This window comes from Microcebus murinus, chromosome 7 (assembly GCF_040939455.1).
Source record: "Microcebus murinus isolate Inina chromosome 7, M.murinus_Inina_mat1.0, whole genome shotgun sequence".
NCBI classification, from domain to species: domain Eukaryota; kingdom Metazoa; phylum Chordata; class Mammalia; order Primates; family Cheirogaleidae; genus Microcebus; species Microcebus murinus.
Window position 1 is genome coordinate 67,085,344 of NC_134110.1, and position 23,788 is coordinate 67,109,131.

Consider the following 23,788-nt stretch of genomic DNA (forward strand, 5'->3'; position numbering starts at 1 on the left):
AAATTACATTTTTTCCTTATTTCTCTTTTATCAAAGCATAGTTTTAAACATCCTTCTGTTGTGAATCTTTCTGCTAGGCCTTCAAGTCTCTTGTTTATGCAGACCATTTTTAGGAATTGATTTCACTAGTACATTACAGGGCCAAGGGGGAAATAGGTCAGAGCCAAGTTTAGAAATAAAATATTACAGACCTGGGGTGGTGGCGCATGCCTGTAATCCTAGCACTCTGGGAGGCCAAGGTGGGGAGGATTGCTTGAGGTCAGGAGTTTGAGACAAGCCTGAGCAAGAGTGAGACTGTCTCTACTAAAAATAGAAAAAATCAGCTGGGTATTGTGGCACGTGCCAATAGTCCCACCTACTTAGGAGGCTGAGGCAGTATCACTTGAGCCCAGGATTTTGAGGCTGCTGTGAGCTAGGCTGATGCTATGGCACACTAGCCTGGGCAATGGAGCAAGACTCTGTTTCAAAAAATAAAATGAAACAAAAAATTACAATTAGAATGGAATTGTTAGAGGTGGTTATTCTGGCACATAGCAAGTTAGTCAATAGGTTGTGTAATACAAATTGTCTAGATATAGAAAGTTATGTTCGATGATCCCATGTTCCTAATGATTTTGATTCTACTTTTTTTAGCATAATTTGCCCCCTCCCTTCCCTGCCCTATGGCCTGCATAATTTTTTAAATGGGACTAAATGGGAAAGTGACAAGGACTAAATGGTGATGATGGTAGCAAACATTTAGGCAGCACTTACTATGTGGCAAGTACTAGTCTGTTTTACATACTTTTGTTAATCTATGCTCACAGTAGGTCTTTGAGGTAGGTGTTAGTATTACGTTCATTTTATAGATTCATAAACTGTCACAAAGGGGTTAGAGTAACTTGTTCAGTGTCACAGAACTAGTAAGTGGCAGACTCAAGATTCAAACCCAGCCAGTCTGGCATCATAGTTCATACCATTCTGCAAAAGAAAAGGGTGTATCTAAGTCTTGGAATCTTATGGTATTTCAAAGTAAATTACAAGTAATTTCTGAATTCTCAGAATTATTGTCTTTTGTTCATATTTTTCCTGGGGTTGAGGAAGGCAGCAAGGAGGGTTTTGGACATAAGAGTCATTCCTTTAGACCCTGGGAATACAACAGAGTATTTGACTCTAGGATGTTTTTCCCAGCCATTTTGGTGAATACATTCTTTTTATTCCCACTTTGGGGCAATCTTGAACTAGTTAAAGGGGAATTACACTTTTCTCTTGGATAACTAATAAAAAATGGATGAACAACTTGTGAAAATGCAGAAAGATATCGTCAGTCTTCTATTCAGTGTACAGTGCTTGCTACTGGTACATTAATACAAAAAGGAAACTAATTAAAATTGGCTGAAGTCGCACACTGCAAAACTTTTTGGAGTTCAAAAATTTTTCAAAGCAGCCGGGTGGGCATAGTGGCTCATGCCTGTAATCCTAGCACTCTGGGAGGCTGAGGCGGATCGCTCAAGGTCAGGAGTTTGAAACCAGCCTGAGCAAGAACAAGACCCCGTCTCTACTAAAAATAGAAAGAAATTAATTGGTCAACTAAAAAATATATATATACAAAAAATTAGCCAGGCATGGTGGCACATGCCTGTAGTCCCAGCTACTTGAGAGGCTGAGGCAACAGGATTGCTTGAGCCCAGAAGTTAGAGGTTGCTGTGAGCTAGGCTGACGCCGTGGCACTCTAGCCTGGGCAACCAGAGTGAGACTCTGTCTCACAAAAAACAAAACGAAACAAAACAAAACTTATCAAAGCATCTTTTTTGTTAATGCTGAAAACCTCAAAATTTTATCTGAGAAAATCAAACTTGGTAAAACAATAAAAATAACACATGACCAACAACTTCTAATTTAGGAACTGGTAAATTTTCTTGACTAAATGATGCATTAATACAATCTTAATATTCTTGTATGTGAAATTTAACTCAGTAAAACTGCATTTTGTAGAAATTATGTTTATAAAAACTCATTGGTAAAAGTTATAATCTGTAAAACATGATATATGAAGAGTGATTGAGTCAAATTTTTGTTATAAATTTTACTTGGAAAATAATTGATCCCCTGAAGGTAATAAATCTTTAAAATGAAAATAAAATGGACAATAATGGAAATGAATTTTAAGATAATTCTATTTTAATTAAATATTTTCATAAATAAGTCAAAATGTACCTAGAGTCAATATAGCAGTTTTGAAAAGCATCTGTTGCTTTGGGAATATGGTGATGGACAAAATCAAAATAGACCCCTCCTCAAAACTTTATAGTTTAGCGGGAAAGGCTGACATTAAATAATTTATTACATAACCTATTGTTGAGATATTGCTGAGGTATTAGGGCAACTTGATCTGATTTGGCAATCAGGGAAGTTTAAGCTGTACAGAGGAGTAGAAATTAATTTAGATAAGTGAGTTGGAAGAAGATAGGAAAAAGTCCTTATGGCTGGAAGTAGCATGCTTCCTTCAAGATAATTAATGGATTTTAAGTAAGAGGGATATATGGTCAGATATACATTGTTTTTTTTTTTTTTAGACAGAGTCTCACTGTGTTGCCTGGCTAGAGTGCCATGGTGTCAGCCTAACTCACAGCAACCTCAAACTCGCAGGCTCAAGCGATCCTTCTGCCTCAGCCTCCTGAGTAGCTGGGACTACAGGCATGTGCCACCATGCCGGGCTAAGTTTTTCTATATATTTTTAGTTGGCCAATTAATTTCTTTCTATTTTTAGTAGAGATGGGGTCTCGCTCAGAGTGGTTTCCAATTCATTCCTTATCTTGAGCAATCCACCAGCCTCAGCCTCCCAGAGTGCTAGGATTACAGGTTTGAGCCACCACCCCCGGCCTTGATCAGATTTACATTTAAAGGTAGATAACTATAATAAATCTGAGAAATGATTTTAGGGAATAGAGATGGCCAGAAAAGATCTCAGTAGATCTCTTGGGAAGTCCTGCAATAGTATAGAAATCCAGATCAGAGATTAAGAAAAAAAAAAGTGGAGGCCATGGAGAAGGCAGAAATAATACATAGCTTTGAGAACCTTGTAGAGGGGCAGAATTGTCTGGATTTTGTGGCAGATTGGCTGGGAGACTGAAAAAGTGGAAAGTGTTAAGGATGATTTCCAGTTTTCTAGCTTGAATAAGTATGGGACATGGGAAGATAAAGGAAGAACAATTTTTGGAGATAAGTGGACATGATAAGTTTGAGATTTTTATAAGACATTGATATAGACATATCTAGGAGGCAATTGGATATACAGATACATGGATCTAGAGTTGTAATCTGAGCTAGAGAAAAAAAATAGTTGTTAGTACCCAGATTGTATTGAAGACATGGGAGTTGATGAGTTAATTAAAGAGGAGTGGTGCACAGTCAGAGAAGAGGGCCTAGAACCCAGTTCTGAAGAACTCCACTAAATATTAATAAAAGGTAGATGATATATAAAACTGGCAAAAATGTCTAAGAAGAAGCAACCAAAGAAGTGAGAGGAAAATTTGAAGGGTGTCACAGAAGCTACAACAAATAAGAGTTTAGTATTTCAAAGAGGAAGTGGTCAATAATGTCCAGTGCTTTTGAGAAATTTGGTTAGAACTAAAAAATAACCTGTAGATTTATTGACAAAGAGCTCCTGGTGACCTTTAGCAAGGGCAGTTTTGGGGAAAGACTATTGCAAGCCAGATTAGAGTAGCTGAGGAGTGACTGGAAATTTGAAGAGGCAGAGGCAGTGATTGGGTGGGGTATTTGGGTACTTGAAGTGGGGGTAGACAACTTTTTCTGGTATTAAAACTTCCCTTTTTCTGCATGTGTTTCTTCCTGAAACATAACACATCATAGAATAATCTTGACCAGTATTTTCCATGCTATAGCCTTTTCCATGATTTATTGTGGGGAAAGGAATTTATCAAGTAGGAAGAGTGACCTTGTTAAAAGCTCTTTATTGCTCCTAAAATGATGCACTAATTCCCCCTACACTTCCATATTTATTTAAAAAAACAAAGAATCAGGTTTTGTTTGGCCCTTTTACCGAACCATGTTGATTTATTGATTTAGAGTACAATCATGTGTCACTTAACAATGGGCATAGATTCTGAGAAATATGTCTTTAGGCAATTTTGTTGTGTGAGTGAACATCATGGAACTTAGATAAAACTAGATGGCATAGCCTACTAGACACCTAGGCTATATGGCATATCCTACTGCTCCTAGGCAACAAACCTGTACAGCTGTTACTGTACTGAATACCATAGGCCTTTGTAACACAGTGCTGTTTGCGTATCTAAACATAGAAAAGGTACAATAAAAATATGGCATTCAAATCTTATGGAACCACCATCATATGTGTGGTCTGTGGTTGACCAAAATGTCAATTATTAAATTAGGAAGATTTACTGTTTTTTTTTTTTTTTTTTGAGACAGAGTCTCGCTTTCTTGCCTAGGCTAGAGTGAGTGCTGTGGTGTCAGCCTAGCTCACAGCAACCTCAAACTCCTGGACTCAAGCGATCCTCCTGCCTCAGCCTCCCGAGTAGCTGGGACTACAGGCATGAGCCACCATGCCCGGCTGATTTTTAGATTATATATATTAGTTGGATAATTAATTTCTTTCTATTTTTATGGTAGAGAGAGGGTCTCACTCAGGCTGGTTTTGAACTCCTGACCTTGAGCAATCCGCCCGCCTCGGCCTCCCAGAGTGCTAGGATTACAGGGATTACAGGCGTGAGCCACTGCGCCCGGCCTGTTTTTTTTTTTGAGACAGTCTCACTTTGTGCCCAGGCTAGAGTGAGTGCCGTAGCGTCAGCCTAGCTCACGGCAACCTGAGAATCCTAGGCTCAAGCAATCCTGCTGCCTCAGCCTCCCGAGTAGCTGGGACTACAGGCATGTGCCACCATGCCCAGCTAATTTTTTGTATACATATTTTCTAATTTTTTGTATATATATTTTTATTTGGTCAATTAATTTCTTTCTATTTTTAGTAGAGACAGGGTCTTTCTTGCTCAGGCTGGTTTCGAACTCCTGACCTCGAGCAATCCGCCCGCCTCGGCCTCCCAGAGTGCTAGGATTACAGGCGTGAGCCACTGCGCCTGGCTGGAAGATTTACTGTTGAAACACTGCTATCATTTAATCAAGAATTTATATTCCAAGTTCATTAATTTTCCCAATAATGCCCTCTATAACTTTTTCTCCCTGACCCAGGATCCAATCCAGGATCATGCGTTGCATTTAGTTGTCATGTCCCATTAGTTCCCTTTAATATGAAACAGTGCCTCAGCCTTGCTGTCTGGTGTTCCTTGTGATTAGATCCAGGTGATGCAGCATTGGCCGCCACGCTGTGTTCTTCTCATTAAGTCCTATCACATGGCACGTGTAAGTGGTGTATTTTAAAAGGTAGAAAATTATTTCACTTTGCTTTTTTTTTTTTTGAGACAGATTGTTGCCCAGGCTCTCGCTTTGAGTGCCGTGGCGTCAGCCTAGCTCACAGCAACCTCAAACTCCTGGGCTCAAGCAATCCTTCTGCCTCAGCCTCCCAAGTAGCTGGGACTACAGGCGTGCACCACCATGCCCGGCTAATTTTTTCTATATATATTAGTTGGCCAATGAATTTCTTTCTATTTATAGTAGAGACGGGGTATCGCTCTTGCTCAGGCTGGTTTCGAACTCCTGACCTTGAGCAGGCCTCCCAGAGTGCTAGGATTACAGGCGTGAGCCACCGTGCCCGGCCTCACTTTGCTTTTTAAGCAAAGTTTTGATAACTTCCTTGGTTCAGGTGTGTATCAGATAAAACACATGGTGAAGTGTTCTTTGGTAATGGGCAAATGAGATTTTATTGTTTTCAGCTAGACTACCTTTTATCCAGCCATTGAAAATTTAACATACAAGTTAGGTGAGGAGCTTTAGCTATGAAACAAAGACATTTTAATACAATTTGGTCTCACTTCTACTTTGCTGTTTTGTATTTGTTCTTATTTGGAAAAAAAAGTTACATATCACGGTCCAGCAATTCCACTCTTGGGTATATATATGAAGAAAATAAGTATATCAAAGAGATATCAGCACTCCCATGTTCATTGGTGCATTATATTAACATTAGTCAAGATATGGAATCAACCTAAGTGCCCATCGATGGGTGAATGGATTAAAAAATGTGGTATTTATACACAATGGAATATTATTCAGCCTTAAAAAGAAGGAGATCCTGTCATTTTTGACAAAATGGGTTAACCTAGGGAATATTGTGCTTAGTGAGATAAGCTAGTCACAGAAAAACAATTACTGTATGATCCTACTTACATGTGGAATCTGAAAAAATTGAATTCATAGAAGCAGAGAGTAGAATGATAGTCACCAGCGATTGGGGTGGGGATGGGGCATTGGAAAAATGTTGGTCCAAGGATCCAAAATTTCAGTTGAGGAATAAGTTCAAGAGCTCTATTGTACAACATGGTGACTATAGTTAGTATATACTTGAAATATGCTAAGAAATTAGTTTTCAAATATTCTTACCACAAAAAATGAGTTATATGAGGTAATAGATATGTTAATTAGCTTAATTTAGCCATTCCACAATAATGTTTTGATACATATATGAAAATAGCATATTGTATACATAAGTACATGCACTTTTATTTGTCACTTAAAAATAAATAAGAAATTACAGGTTTTTCTTTCAGAGAACTCTGCAATGTTACTTTTCCTTGACTTGTTACTGTTAATTAAATCAGCTTGCCAAAACATTGTTTTAGATGTTTTTCATGCTATAGATGTTGAAATAATATCTTTAATTCCTAGAGCTTTAAAGTGTTTACAATGCTTATATTATTCTACTTCAATTGAGTTCATATGACTGTGACAATAAGAAATTTACATTTATTCTCCTCATGGTATTGCTAGCACCTGACATGTGGATTTCTTGGTTTATAAAGTGCTAACATGAGTATGATTGAGTATTGTTTCATACTACTTAATACAATCTGATTTTTTTGTGCTTTTTTTGATTCAGTGTCTTTACTACTTACTTACATATTAAAGTCATCTTTAATAATGTGGGTTTTTATTTTTATTTTTTATTCTAGTTCATTCAGCCCCTAAAGAAGTAACAGTATCCAAGGGACAAGAAGAGGAACCTGATAGCCTAGTTAAATATTTCAGTGTTGTTTGGTGTAAAGCTTCAAAGAAAAAACACAAAAAGTGGGAAGGTGATGCTGTTCTTATTATAAAAGGAAGGTCGTTTACATTAAAGAATTTGGAAGGCAAAGACATTGGAAGAGGTATTGCAATATTATCTAATGTTTATGATTTGGGCTAAAATTAGTATATATTTCCAATCACATAATTGAAATATAATTGGGTTTTATAAAGAGACAGATTAAGATGGTCTTTAATTGACTTTCATGCCTCAACTATGTAAGATAAAATTACCTCATAATGGTTAGTGAGCCATTATGAAGTATTAATGGTTAGTAACAATCATATGACCTGTGTTAGCTCATTGAGGCAAATCCTATCCCATGGTTTCATTTTTTCCAAAAATAATCAGCTAGCAACAGACAGTTATTTTGATACTTTTCTGAGATTAAGCTGTTTGTCTTGGTGTACTGTTTTTCTTTTTGCAGACTGCTAAGTGATTATAATTGAAAAAAAATATTGATATCAGAAGTTGAATGATAGCTAATTTCAGTGCTACTCAATAAAATTTTGAGAAACAGAGCAAAGAGATAATGGTTAGGCCTGACCTAGATTAATACATTTAAATTGGAAGTTGCCATTATTTGTGTTACACAATGTTGCCAGCACAACACAAGTTAGCTCTATAAATTCAGAATGCCTAAAGCCAACTATAGTTTTTTTCCATTGTCTCTCACAATGAGAATCGTCTATAATTATAAAATATCTTTTAAATGTTCATTCATTAAAAAATATAGTTCATAGTTTTTTGGGTTTTTTTTTGGAACAAGCATGTCAGCATTTAATGAACCTCCCTCCATGTGGCTTCAAGCCACCAAGACAGAAGCTCCCCCAACACCCTTAATCTTCTCCTCAGCTCTTCTGCTGAAAAACTTGGCCTTCACAGATGACTGGCTACTTTGGGAGCTTTCCTTTCCCCAGAACTTTTTTTTTTTTTTTTTTTTTTGAGACAGAGTCTTGCTTTGTTGCCTAGGCTAGAGTGAGTGCCATGGCGTCAGCCTAGCTCACAGCAACCTCAAACTCCTGGCTCAAGCAATCCTGCTGCCTCAGCCTCCCAAGTAGCTGGGACTACAGGCATTCGCCACCATGCCCGGCTAATTTTTTTTATATATATATTAGTTGGCCAATTAATTTCTTTCTATTTATAGTAGAGACGGGGTCTCACTCTTGCTCAGGCTGCTTTCGAACTCCTGACCTTGAGCAATCCGCCCGCCTCAGCCTCCCAGAGAGCTAGGATTACAGGCGTGAGCCACCGCGCCCGGCTTCCCCAGAACTTTGTAGTAGCCTATTTGTCAAAGTTGATCCTGTGGTGATGCATGCTACCAGCATTACCCCGGCCTCTTGGGTGCTTCCGGTGCTTGCCGATGTGGCCGTGGCTCACGTGGCCCGGAAGCTTCTGTGTCTTTCTCAGTATGGATGGCTGCATGGAAAAATGAGCTTAGTGGTAAGGCTCCCCTCCCCTCCCCTCCCCTCCCCTCCCCTCCCCTCCCCTCCCCTCACAGCAACCTCAAACTCCTGGGCTCAAGCAATCCTCCTGCCTCAGCTTCCCAAGTAGCTGGGACTACAGGCATGCGCCACCATGCCTGGCTAATTTTTTCTATATATATTAGTTGGCCAATTAATTTCTTTCTATTTATAGTAGAGACAGGGTCTTGGTCTTGCTCAGGTTGGTTTCGAACTCCTGAGCTCAAACAATCCACCCTCCTCGGCCTCCCAGAGAGCTAGGATTATAGGCGTGAGCCACTTCGCCTGGCCTCTGGTGGTGTTTCTTGAGTGAAATTATATTCTAAATCCAGCTAGAGAGGTAAAAATTATCAAAATTACTCTGGAATATCTCTTACTGATCAGGTATAGTATGCATGGTTTTATGAATGTATAGTTTATAATAAAATGATCTTTGAGTTGCAAGTAGCACAAAAATGCAAATTAGGCTTAAACTATTGAGTTTTTACCCTGACTATCCAAGTAGAATCACCTGAGGTGCTTTTAAAAATGCCGATGCCCAGGCCCTGACTACTGAGTATCTGATTTATTTGGCCTGGATGGTAGGGAGAAGGACTGGGCATAAGTATATTTTAGGTTGCCAGCCGATTCTAGTATCTGGCCAGATGTTGAGATCTACTGGTTTAAATAAAAAAGGGGATTGTGTTGGTTTTCAAAATGAAAGCATCCAAACATAGGACTTAGCTATTTAATTTTGACTTTAATAAATGTATCAACCTGGAGTTAAATTTGCAAGTTATATAATCCAAGCAGTTTTTCTTTTAAATAAATTTGATATAAAAGGGAAGCTGTGGCCTTGGGGCCACATGTGGCCCTGCAGATCCCAAAGTGTGGCCCCTGGACTGAATCCAAATTTCACAGAACAAATCCTTTTATTAAAAGATTAGATTGTTCACGCCTGTAATCCTAGCACTCTGGGAGGGCGAGGCGGGCGGATTGCTGGAGGTCAGGAGTTCGAAACCAGCCTGAGCAAGAGCGAGACCCCATCTCTACTATAAATAGAAAGAAATTAATTGGCCAACTAATATATACATAGAAAAAATTAGCCGGGCATGGTGGCGCATGCCTGTAGTCCCAGCTACTCGGGAGGCTGAGGCAGGAGGATCGCTGGAGCCCAGGAGTTTGAGGTTGCTGTGAGCGAGTCTGACGCCACAGCACTCACTCTAGCCTGGGCAACAAAGCAAGACTCTGTCTCCAAAAAAAAAAAAAAAAAGATTAAATTACAAAATATTCCACTATTTTTTTTTTTTTTTTTTTTTTTTTTTGAGACAGAGTCTTGCTTTGTTGCCCAGGCTAGAGTGAGTGCTGTGGCGTCAGCCTCGCTCACAGCAACCTCAAACTCCTGGGCTCCAGCGATCCTCCTGCCTCAGCCTCCCGAGTAGCTGGGACTACAGGCATGCGCCACCATGCCCGGCTAATTTTTTCTATGTATATATTAGTTGGCCAATTAATTTCTTTCTATTTATAGTAGAGATGGGGTCTCGCTCTTGCTCAGGCTGGTTTCGAACTCCTGACCTCCAGCAATCCGCCCGCCTTGGCCTCCCAGAGAGCTAGGATTACAGGCATGAGCCACCACGCCCGGCCCTCCACTATTTATTAAAGAGCTAGAACTTGACGATCAGTGGTCTCTTGTCACAACTATATTTTATCTTTGCTTTCTCATGTGGCACAGTAGGTATTAGTTGTGGTAGCAATTGCTCTAATTCTCCTTTATGTTTACAGCTGTGTTTAAGTGGAACTAGAGATACCATGGTGTTTCTTTAGTTTATTTACAAGAAAGGAGGGTCCATATAGCCTATCAAACTATTAACATTTTCTTAATAAGAGATGGGAAAACTTTAAAGAGTACAGTAGACTGTTTTCAATAATAAAAAACAGTCTTGTTTTCTCTAAGGCATGGCTAATTTTTGTTTTTGTTGTTGTTATACAACAAGCATGTTAACAAAGCATGGCTAATTTTTTTTTCCCACTAAAATGATAAGTTATGTTTCCATTCTGGCTAATGAGTTATACAGGACTATTTACATTCAAAGCACAGCATGGTTTATATGCTGTATAGTTATGGGAAGGTGACTATTGGGTCATTTGAGAATGTCAGTTAATTCAATTAATTTTTTTCTTTTTCAACTTAAAGGCATTGGATATAAATTCAAAGAGCTTGAAAACATTGAAGAGGGCCAAACACTGATGATTGGTGGAAAAGAAATAGAAGTCATGGGTATAATCTCTCCAGATGACTTCAGCAGTGGCAGGTGTTTTCAGCATGGAGTAGGAAGTCCCGCTATCCCAAGTTCTTCTCAGGCTTCCAGGAAGTGTTTCTCTAACCCTTTCAAAAGTGTCTGTAAACCAAGTTCAAAGGAAAATAGACAGAATGATTTCCAAAATTACAAACCACGCCATGATCCACATACACCAAGTAAGATTTCTAAAATAATTTGAATATTCTGTTTTTACTTTAAAAAAATTTTTGGTGTGTGAATTTGAAGTTTAAATTTTTTTTAAAGTTTTTAGGTGAAAGTATAAATTTTTCTTCATGTACACAATCTGACATAAAGGATAATGTTGAAATTGAATAACAGTATAGTTTGGTAATTATTTCATATATAAATGTGTAATCCCAAGAATACAGTAATCAAAATACATGTGTTGAAGGAAACATACCTAAATTGTAGATGTATACATACACATCTATAATTTTGAATAAAACATTTTTAGTAAAGAGAAAAATTAATAAATTTATGAATCAAGATTATGGTTATACTTCCGGGTTGAAGATTATATGCCCCAATCATAAGCATTAGCATATTAAAATATTGAATGGTAAAATATCATGCAAAGAATTCAAATTTTACTGTTGAAAGTTCAATACAATGAGTTAATTTTCACATTGATGAATTTAATTTTAAAAATCACATTAAAAGAATGAAACTTAACCTGTTTCTGCTTGTTCTTTTATTTGACCATTCACTCAGCAAATATTTATTGATTGCCTTTTATGCAGTGGGCCTAGAAATAAAACTGTTATCACAGAGCTTCTCATTAGTAGGGAGGACAAGTAAATGTGAATGAAAATACAGTGTAGTGGATGTAGAAGTTGGGAGATACAGAGTAGGCTTCTTTCTTAACAGTAGCAAAATAAAAGTATCTAATGTAATAATGATTTTTCCTCTTTGTAAGTATTATGGAAGTATAAGTTTCTAGATAAAGGAGTCTTTGAAATCATTTAGATCAGTCCCCTCATTTGAAGAAACTGAGGCCCAGAAAGATGAACTGACTTAGCTAAATTCAAAAAGTCAATGACATTATTGGGACAAAAACACAAATTAAAAACTTTTAGGCTGGGCGCAGTGGCTCAAGCCTATAATCTTGGCACTCTGGGAGGCCAAGGCGGGAGGCTTGCTTGAGGTCAGGAGTTCAAGACCAGCCTGAGCAAGAGTGAGACCCTGTCTCTACTAAAAATAGAAAAAATTAGCTGAGTGTCATGATGCATGTCTGTATTCCCAGCTACTTGGGAGGCTGAGGCAGGAGAGTTTGTGCCCAGGAGTTTGATGCTGCAGTGAGCTATGATCACACCACTGTACGCTAGCCTGGGTGGCAGAGTGAGACCCTGTCTCAAAAAAACCCCCTCCTAAGCCCGGGTGGCAGAGCGAGACCCTGTCTCAAAAGAACAAAACCAAAACAATCCCCTCCTAGTTCTGTATTAGCTTATTCTAAAGACATAGTTGAAATGTAGAGAGTAGAAGTTTATGCTTCTGAATTTTCTCTATTTATACAAATATTTTGCTTTTACCACCAGCTCTTTTAACACCCCTCCTTCTCCTCTTTATTCTTCTTTCTCTTTGTACTTCCTATTACACAATAGAGGGCTGTGGGAAACTGCAAAGTATACTGTGCTTATTCAAAGTTATGAGTTATCATAGTTTTTGCCATTGAACTAACTGGTTCTTTGACCTTTTGGAGGTAGGCACCTTACTAATGTTTTGCCTCTTTGTGTGTAAAACGTGGGTCCTAATAAATACCATAGAGATTTACAGTTCCTAATATTAATATATATTCTGTCCAATAAATATTTATTGAGTGAATGAAAAATTTTATTGTGACATTTATGTTTGTATGGGTATGTGTGTGTACATATATATGTATGTAATATATGTGAATATATTTTTGTATATATGTGTATGCTTCTATATATAAGCACTTTGTGTAAATGGTTGATTATTCTCATTTATTTATTTTACCATGCCAAGGATAGAATTAGATTATAGACTTAAAATTAATGTGTGAGAGACTTTGTTAGTATTAAATAATGTCTCATCATTTTGAAGATAAAGAGGCATCTTAAAATTTGAAGTAGTGTTCCATTATTGTGGCTGTTTAGGTTTATTCTTTGTGAAGATGGGGTTTTTTATTAGATGACTTAATGATCCTACAGTCCTTCTTGATTGAGCAGTATGTGATTTTTCACCTCTATCTTTTTCCTTGTCCTTTTCAAAAGATAGGGAAAGAAAACAGGGCATTTCTTGGTTGGAGGTTCATGAGGAATACACTCTTGCTTTGCTATGAGGATATAGGGAAAAGCCAATGACTAAATTTTCCATTTTCACTTCCTAATCCTCTACCTAACAGGAATTGACCTGAAAGCTGAAAGTTCCTTTCAGTTACTTAGAAACCTACAAAAACTTGTCCTATGGGTAATTGCTTAGTGTAAACATGATCAAACTCTTACTCCCGTGACTCTATATTTCCACATTGATGGATATTTAATCTACTGAAACCTATTTCTTTTTGTCTCCCCTTCTCCTTTGCTTGTCCTTCTCTTTTTTCTTTTTCTTTTAATCAAATTCAGTTTTTTTAACCATGATGTAGATATGTATATATACTCCCCAAATAATTTTTTTTTTTTTTGAGACAGACTCTCGCTTGTTGCCCAAGTTAGAGTGAGTGCCATGGCGTCAGCCTAGCTCACAGCAACCTCAAACTCCTGGGCTCAAGCAATCCTCCTGCCTCAGCCTCCCGAGTAGCTGGGACTACAGGCATGCGCCACCATGCCTGGCTAATTTTCTATATATATTAGTTGGCCAATTAATTTCTTTCTATTTATAGTAGAGACGGGGTCTCGCTCTTGCTCAGGCTGGTTTCGAACTCCTAACCTCGAGCAATCCGCCCGCCTCAGCCTCCCAGAGTGCTAGGATTACAGGCGTGAGCCACCGTGCCCGGCTCCAAAATAATTTTGATGGGTTTATTATGTCACTTCAGATTTATCAGTTAAAATCCGCCTACTAGTTATGTTTGATTTTGCCTTTTTCAGTGATATTTCAGTAAATATTTTAAATTGTGTTAGTGTATTTCTGAAAAATTACATTGCTATTTGATGGTTACTTCATGCTGCTTTACAAAGGTTCATGAACTTGACATTCATGAAGTAGTAATTAACTTTAAATAAATAATGATGACTAAGTCAATGGAAGATCTATCATCCTTTCTAATTTCTGATTGATAGGAGTAATGGTCGTTATTAATGTGTACAGGACTGAAAATATATAGAGAGCTTTTATGTTAAGTTTGGGAAGCCTTTTCAGAATGAGAAACTGTGAGCCTTGGCAAGTGCATCTTGGCAAAATTCCAGCCTGTTCTTTCAGTGGGAAATAGTTCTCTATGCTGTGAATACTGAACTATTGAATGTTGTGGCTCATTGAATTCCTTATTAGACAATAGTGAATTTTGGTGGTTTCTAAGCACTTTTGGGCATATGAAGTTTGGAAACCTTTTTTGTAATTTTTTGCATGAAATCTTACATCGGTAAGGCATGAGATCATTTTTTAAAAAATTCTGTACCTTTGCTTAGCATTAGTTACTAAATTTTGGATTTTTTTGGCTACAATTGATGGCAAACAGTTCTGTCATAGGAATAATGGAAACAAGATAATGTTAGTTTCTGACAAAGTGAAGTTACAATACATTTATAATTGTACTTTTACCATTTTTTAAGATTCCCTTGTTATGCCACAACCAGATAAGAATCATCAGTGGATGTTCAATAAGAACTGTTTCCCTCTTGTGGATGTAGTGATAGATCCTCACCTTGTATATCATCTTCGACCACATCAGAAAGAAGGAGTCATATTCCTTTATGAATGTGTGATGGGAATGAGGTAGGAAAACAAATCATTTGGTTAGTTTAATCTGAGTTTTAATTTAACCTGTAACATAATGATGGTTTTCTAAGAAGAACCTGATATTATTAATATAATGAATCTTGAGGGTACATCATGAATTTGAATTGGTAGGAAAGGTGAGTAGTACTTACTGTGTGCATTTATTCCAAAAGTAGTTCTTGATGGATGCCATGTGCCAGACATCCTCCCAAAGTGCCGAGATTACAGGCGTGATCCTCCATGCCTGGCCCCATATCTGCTCTTTCTTTTGGAGTTCTAACTTATCTCAGTTGACCTGGGTGTCATCTTTGATTTCTTCTCTCTCACCTTTGAATCTAATCAAACTTCAACTTTTAATTATTTTAATCTCCTAAATATCATTGGCTCCGTAATCTTATCTTGCATCTCAGTGCAGCAGCTCTAGTAACTGATGTCATTTTATCTGGCCTATTGCAGTGGCTCCTAACTTGTGTTTCAGCTTCTGACGCTTCTCAGATCTATTCTACTTATAGCCACCAGCTTGAGTTTTCTGAAAAACAATTCTGAACATGGCATTCCCTTACTTAAAATCATTCAGAGACTTTCAGAATTTAGAGCAGCATCTCCCAATCTGGTATCCCCAAGCCACTGGTGGTATGTGGGACCATTTTGAGGTATCAAATGGATAAGCCTTGTTTTTAATTTTAATAGTACTATATTTAGTTAATGAGTTATTAGAAAAAATAGAACATTAAACTTTTGGATTCACAAATTATGCTTAGAAAGAGTTTTCAAGTTAAGGTTAAGTTAAAGTTTTCAAGTTAAAGTTAAGTTAAAAAATGAGTTGATTTAAAGAAAAATAATAAGTAATAACATGGCAAAAAATTGTGATGATAGCCATTACAGACTGATGTTTGGGAGATGCTGATTTACAATCTAAACTCTCAAGGATAAGTCTCTTCATCTTTTGTTTTCTCCTTACCTTACTGGCTTCATATTTTTGTATTTTCCTGCTTGGAATTCATTTCAAGCTCCAACTATATAAAACTGCCCAATTAGTGTAAGTGAATTCCTATTTACCCCTTAAAATTCTGCTTAAGACACATTTTATCAACAAAGGCTTCCTACTTGTTCCCTTCCCTCTACCGTGGAAGGATAGATCTCTATTTTCTCTCTGCTATTCACTAAATCTCATTTGGCTGACATTTGATCCTGTGTTGGCAAATTGCTGATCTAAAACAATAAAAGTGGCTGTAATTCATGTTTATGATTTTTTCTCTATACCTTGAAATGAAAGACATGTATAAAATCACATATTGGTTTTTATTTCTACAAAAAAAGAAATAAAATTAATTAACAAACCACAGTTGATCCTTGAACAATTTGGGAGTTAGCGGCAACAACCCCTCTGTGCAGTCGAAAATTTGCATATAACTTTTGAATCCCCAGGAACTTAACTATTAATAGCCTACTATTGACTGGAAGTCTTACTGATAACATAAACAGTCAATTAATATATATTTTGTATGTTATATGTATTATATACTGGTTTCTTACAATAAAGTAAGCTAGAGAAAAGAAAATGTTACTGAGAAAATCATAAGGAAGAGAAAATATATTTACTGTTTATTAAGTGGAAAATGAATCATCATAAAGGTGTTCATCGTCATCGTTTTCATGCTAAGTAGGCTGAGGTAGATGAGGAAAAGGAGAAGTTAGTCTTGTTGTCCTAGGTGGCAGAGGCAGAGGAGGTGGAGAGGGAGGCAGGAGAGGCAAGAAAATCCCGTGTAACTTTTACTGAAAAAAGTCTGACCTGCACAGTTCAAACTTGTGTTGTTCAAGGGTCAACTGTATATTTGCACTTTTTTGTAATATCCTTAATTCCCTTAGAATTATAAAATATGTAACACATATATATCTAAGATATATAAAATATATAACACAAATATATCTAAGAGCTTTAAAATATAAAATGGCATAAAAATACATGGTCTTATTAATAATATTTCTAATAACATTTAATTTTAAGTTGTATTAATTTATGTCTATAGGATAACAGACTTACTAGATTACATGTATTAGATCAAGTATTTAGTGTTTAATTTTTTATACTGTATAGGGAGCTATTTTGGTTGAGGACATCATTTACTGAAAGAGAATCATAAAATATAGCTCCATAGATCTTGCTGATTAAAATTACAATGCATTTTAACCCATTTTGATATCTAACACTGAAACCGATAAAAATTGTTCAACTGTTAGTGATGAGATACAAAGTTATAGTTAAATTATGCAAATGTAGATGTAAAACTTGGATTCATTTCTAGCCTCTAAATATGTACATATAATAGTAACAGATGACTTAGATTCAACTCTAATTTCAGATTTATGTTTTGGTAATTTAGTTGACAATATATAATGTGAAAGATGTAATTATGAAAAATGGAAAAGAAATGTGTTGTAAAGCAGATGAATAAAATGTTAGAAGAGTCTTCAGTGTCATAATTATAAGATATCAGTTTTGGTTTCTTCATGATTTTAATATTTTCCTATTGTGATTAAAGGAAGTAAAATTATTTCTAACAGAATGAATGGCAAATATGGAGCTATTCTTGCTGATGAAATGGGTTTAGGGAAAACATTGCAATGTATCTCGCTCATCTGGACCCTACAATGTCAGGGACCCTATGGAGGCAAGCCAGTAATAAAGAAGACACTTATTGTCACACCTGGAAGCTTGGTAAATAATTGGAGGAAAGAATTTCAAAAATGGCTGGGAAGTGAAAGGATCAAGATATTTACTGTAGATCAGGTAAGAGACTTTTAAAAGTTTACTCATTTTTAAATCTCTAGCTTTTCAAATAATTCAGTTTTTTTTTGTTGTTTTTTTTTTGAGACAGAGTCTCGCTTTGTTTCTCAGGCTAGAGTGAGTGCCATGGCGTCAGCTTAGCTCACAGCAACCTCAGACTCCTGGCTCAAGCAATCCTTCTGCCTCAGCCTCCCAAGTAGCTGGGACTACAGGCATGTGCCACCACGCCCAGCTAATTTTTTGTATATATATTAGTTGGCCAATTAATTTCTTTCTATTTATAGTAGAGATGGGGTCTCGCTCTTGCTCAGGCTGGTTTTGAACTCCTGACCTCGAGCAATCCGCCCGCCTCGGCCGCCCAGAAAGCTATGATTACAGGCATGAGCCACCGCGCCGGGCAAATAATTCAGTTTTTATGTTGCAGTTTTTCAAGTGAATGTAACTTCCTAATCCCTTTGCACAAAATGGAGTCCTGGCTTACACTTTCAGTTGTTATGGACTGAATTCTTGTCCCTCCAAAATTCATATGTTGAAGCTCTTTCAATATGATAGTATTAGGAGGTGGGGCCTTAGGGAGGTAATTAGGTTTAGCTGAGATCATGAGGGTGGACCAGCACCATGATGAGATTTTTGCCCTTATAAGAAGAGGAAGGAGGCCAGGGCGTGTGGCTCACGCCTGTAATCCTAGCACTCTGGGAGGCCGAGGCGGGCGGATTGCTCAAGGTCAGGAGTTCAAAACCAGCCTGAGCGAGACCCCGTCTCTACCATAAAAATAGAAAGAAATTAATTGGCCAACTAATATATATAATATAAAAAAATCAGCCGGGCATGGTGGCTTGTGCCTGTAGTCCCAGCTACTCGGGAGGCTGAGACAGGAGGATCGCTTGAGCCCAGGAGTCTGAGGTTGCTGTGAGCTAGGCTGACGCCACGGCACTCACTCTAGCCTAGGCAAGAAAGGGAGACTCTGTCTCAAAAAAAAAAAAGAAGAGGAAGGGACATTAGAGCCTACCCTCTCCACCAGGTGAGGATACAGTAAGAAAGCATCTTTCTGGGAGCCAGGAAGAGGGCTTTCACCAGAACCCAAACATGCTGGCATCCTGATCTTAAACTTTTTAGCCACCAGAACTGTGAGAAATAAATGTCTATTGTTTAAGCCACCCAATTTATTTTGTATAGCAGTATAGGTATTTTGTTATAGCAGCCTAAGCTAAGACAGAAAAAGGTAACATATTTCAATACTTGGTAGGTGAATGTCAGGAATATGCTGCTTAAATTTGATTTCACATATTTCTGCTTATAATTTCAGAAATTAGAGTTTCTGCTCATAATTTGTTAACTATTATCTTTTTTTCCTCAGGACCACAAAGTTGAAGAATTCATCAAAACTACCTTTTATTCTGTTCTTATCATCAGTTATGAAATGTTACTTCGTTCTCTGGATCAAATTAAGAATATAAAATTCGATCTTCTAATCTGTGATGAGGGGCATCGTTTGAAGAATAGTGCCATTAAGACAACTACAGCCCTCATTAGCCTCTCTTGTGAGAAAAGAATAATTCTAACTGGTCAGTATTCACTTTGGCGAAGATGTGTTGGAATTTTTGCCCAGGGAACGTATAAGACTTGTATTATGATGCTTAACAACCAAAGAACTGGTAGTGTTGAATGGAATTCACAGTAATAAACCTGTGTTAATTGACTCTTGCTAAGATTTTTCAGTCTTCAAATCCCTATGTAATTTTCTGTGGCCTAGATTTTGGGGTTATTGAGGAATAAACACAATAGTATCATGGTAAGGAACATAAGGAGATAGGGCTGAACTGCCTGCCTCAGTTTCTTAGTCCAACACTTAACAGCTGTGCAACTTCAGGCAAGTTATTTAGCTTCTCTGTGCCTCAATTTTCCTATCTGTTGAACCTCACAACTCAACTTTGTAGAGTTCTTGTGAGGGTCAAAGGAATTAGTCCATGTAAAGTTCTTGGAAGATTAGCTGATACATGGTAAGTTTTTAGTATAAATATCAGTTATTTTTATATGTCTGTGCTACATGTGGATTATTTATTGCTGGCCTAAGCTTTTGGCCCAGACTGTCTGGAAAGGTGGGATGAATTATGTGTAAATTCAAGAATCTTTTTCTACCTTTTTAGCTTAATGCCTAGACTAGAGTCAGGTTTAGCTCAATGTAGCTTTTCTCCCATACCTCACCTTGGTCTTGTATCACCCTTTCAATTTGCCATTCTAGCAGCAGAAGAAAGAAGAGAATTGTATTCATTACTAATATTTATGACCCCTTCATTTTCTACTCAAGGCTGTATTTCCCTGCTGTCTTTAACCCTTTTGGAAGGAATGGGCAGGGCATGATTATTCTTATTATAATAATTTCTATATCACTTTTGTTTGTTACAGAGACAGGGTCTTGCTTTGTTGCCCAGGCAATCCTCCTGCCTCAGCCTCCTGATTAGCTAGGACTGACTAGAGGCCACCACAACTGGCTAATTTTTAAATTTTTGTAGACACAGGGTCTGACTACATTGTCTAGGCTGGTCTTGAATGTGCCACCACAACTGGCTAATTTTTAAATATTTTGTAGACACAGGGTCTGACTATGTTGCCAAGGCTGGTCTTGAACTCCTGGCCTCAAGTAATCCTCCTGCCTTGGCCTACCATAGTGCTGAGATTCCAGATGTGAGCCACTGTGCCCTGCCCTCTTATGTCATTTTGTCCTTCAAATGCCTTTTATGCATGTCAGGGCTCTTCTCTGAGGTTAAAATGAGGAGAGAGAAGGAATGTGACCAATAACTTTTTCTTCCTTCTTACACCTTTAGGGTAGAAATACACCCCAGAACAACAGAGAAGAAAAAAATTCTCCTCTTCTGTTCTTACTGAGTTGGGTATGGGGAGCATATTCATCTTTAAGTAATTCGTAGTCATTTGACTTCCAATCTGTGTGGGAGGATTGTATTAACCTTTATGAAAAGTGATTTTTAAATCTTTTTCTGTTTCTTTTCTTTTTTTTTTTTTTTTTGAGAGAAGGGTCTCACTTTGTTGCTCAGGCTAGAGTGAGTGCCATGGCGTCAGCCTACCTCACAGCAACCTCAAACTCTTGGGCTCAAGCGATCCTACTGCCTCAGCCTCCCGAATAGCTGGGACTACAGGCATGCACCACCATGCCCGGCTAATTTTTTGTATATATATTTTTAGTTGGTCAATTAGTTCCTTTCTATTTTTGGTAGAGGTGGGGTCTCGCTCAGGTAGGTTTCGAACTCCTGACCTTGAGCGATCCACCTGCCTCGGCCTCCCAGAGTGCTAGGATTACAGACGTGAGCCACCGCGCCCAGCCTCGAAAAGTGATTTTTAAAACTATGTGTTTTAGGCCGGGCGCTGTGGCTCACGCCTGTAATCCTAGCTCTTGGGAGGCCGAGGCGGGCGGATTGCTCAAGGTCAGGAGTTCAAAACCAGCCTGAGCAAGAGTGAGACCCCGTCTCTACTATAAATAGAAAGAAATTAATTGGTCAACTGATATATATATAAAAAATTAGCCGGGCATGGTGGCACATGCCTGTAGTCCCAGCTACCCGGGAGGCTGAGGCAGAAGGATCACTCGAGCCCAGGAGTTTGAGGTTGCTGTGAGCTAGGCTGATGCCACGGCACTCACTCTAGCCTGGGCAACAAAGCGAGACTCTGTCTCAAAAAAAAAAAAAAAAAAAAACTATGCGTTTTAGAAATGATTTTGAGAAATGTTAAATGATCTTTTTATTTTTAGAATTTAATCTCTTAAAGATGATAAAGATAACAAGAACTAGGATCAAATCTTGTAGTTATTATACTTATATCCCTGAGATTTAGTGGATGCCCAAACAAATGTTTGTCAGTAATACTGATGTGGAAACTAGAGAATAGAAAAATGGGTCAGATATTTATAAAATGCTATTTTTAAAGAAATAAATGAGTTGGGGAAATGGAAAACTTAATCTGGGTGATTTTCATGTCTTTGGCTGTTTGAAGAACTGAGTAGTTTCCTTATATTTGATTCCTAAAATTGCAGTTCAGATTTCTTGACTAGTCTTTGATCTTGAGATCTTTGGGGTCAGAAAAGCCATGGGGGAAAAATGTAGAAAAAGACTGTTAATTCTTACAGTGTGGGGCCAATATTGCTTATTTAAATAGTAGTTGTAGATATAAAGTAAAAAAGATTAGCACTAGAAGAGGGAACAAAAAGAAATAAAAAGTGAGTGACAAAGTTTACTGAAAAGTAATGAAGGTAAGGAATAAAAGTTCCCTTCCTCACTTGAAAATCAGATAATTTTCTTTAGCAGAAATGGACAATTGTACTGGTAGTCTCAATTATAAGCAAATACTAACTTAACTAGCATTTCAAATTAAATTTAATATTTTAAACGAGGACTTCATTCAAAAGGAATGTTCTCATGGTGACTAGTGAGATAGTTTCATTTGAGGGATTAGCATTGTCCTTTGTTTCCTTACTTTGTCAGTCTTAGCTCACTTCTACTTTCCTGTCTTGTTAGTCCTACTCCCTGATCTATGGATTTAGGTAAACTAGTCCCAACTAATCTCTCTTTTTTTTTTTTTTGAGACAGAGTCTCGCTTTGTTGCCCAGGCTAGAGTGAGTGCGGTGGCGTCAGCCTAGCTCACAGCAACCTCAAACTCCTGGGCTCAAGCGATCCTTCTGCCTCAGCCTCCCAAGTAGCTGGGACTACAGGCATGCGCCACCATGCCCGGCTAACTTTTTCTATATATATTAGTTGGCCAATTAATTTCTTTCTATTTATAATAGAGACGGGGTCTCGCTCTTGCTCAGGCTGGTTTTGAACTCCTGACCTTGAGCAATCCGCCCGCCTCGGCCTCCCAAGAGCTAGGATTACAGGCGTGAGCCACAGCGCCCGGCCCCTAGCATATGAATTTTAGGGGTGCACAATTCAGTGCATAACAAGAGGTGAATGATTATTACAAGATACTAGATGCCTTTTCATTATATCATAAAAAAGATAAATCTAGGATTTCAAGTGATATTCTTATTAAAGACTGAAAATTTAGAAGCACATATATTGTTATATTATAGCATTTCAGAAACCAGAGAATAGAAGTCATCTTCCAACCTCACGTCCTTAATTGTTAGTATTTTGGCATGTTTTATTATATATACACACAGCATACGTGCATATTTGTTCCTTATATATACACAAAATACATGTTTTTCATGTATTCACATGTACATCAAAATATACTTAATGTAGACATTTTCCTATGATATTGCATAATCTTGAAAACTATCCCTACTATTTGACATTAGGTTGTTTCTAATTCTTTACCATTATAAATAATGTGGTGATAAATATCTACAAGCATATATTAATACTTTTTCTGTATAGATTCCTAGAAGTGAGATTATAGGATCCAAAGGAAAAATATAAGTATGAATAAATAAAGAGCTCTCGGAGCTTTTTTTTTTTTTTTTTTTTTTTTTTTTTGAGACAGAGTCTCACTTTTGTTGCCCTGGCTAGAGTGAGTGCCATGGCGTCAGTCTAGCTCACAGCAACCTCAATCTCCTGGGCTCAAGCGATCCTTCTGCCTCAGCCTCCCAAGTAGCTGGGACTACAGGCATGCACCACCATGCCCGGCTAATTTTTTTTTTTTTGTATATATATTTTTAGTTGGTCAATTAATTTCTATTTTTAGTAGAGACGGGGTCTCACTCAGGCTGGTTTCGAACTCCCGACCTCGAGCAATCCGCCCTCCTTGGCCTCCCAGAGTGCTAGGATTACAGGCTTGAGCCACCGTGCCCGGCCTCTCGGAGCTATTTTATTTTATTTTTTTTGAGATAGGGTCTCACCCTGTTGCTCAGGCAGGGGTGCAGTGGCATCATCATAACTCACTAGGCTCAGGAGATCCTTCTGCCTCAGCCTCCTGAGTAGCTGGGACTATAGGTGGTACCACCATGCCTGGTTAATTTTTTTCATTTTGTAGAGATGGGATCTTGCTGTGTTGCTCAGGGTGATATCAAACTCCTTACCTCAAGGCTTGGCCTCCCAGAATGCTCATATTACAGGCATGAGTCACCAGCCCTGGCCTCAGCTATTTATGATGGTAACTGGAGGTTATAAGTATAGGTTATTAATAGTGTTCT

At 37.8% G+C, this 23,788-nt stretch overlaps 1 protein-coding gene across 1 annotated transcript in view; it reads left to right on the forward strand.

The window, feature by feature from the left end:
- The window catches only part of RAD54B (RAD54 homolog B), a 105,708-nt gene that overhangs the window by 56,342 nt on the left and 25,578 nt on the right, over positions 1-23,788 (forward strand). Inside the window, exons 4-8 of the mRNA XM_076005156.1 lie at positions 7,086-7,280; positions 10,835-11,116; positions 14,690-14,852; positions 17,421-17,646; positions 19,001-19,208. Of these exons, the coding sequence (XP_075861271.1) occupies positions 7,086-7,280; positions 10,835-11,116; positions 14,690-14,852; positions 17,421-17,646; positions 19,001-19,208 (1,074 nt within the window). The remainder of the gene's footprint in view (positions 1-7,085; positions 7,281-10,834; positions 11,117-14,689; positions 14,853-17,420; positions 17,647-19,000; positions 19,209-23,788) is intronic.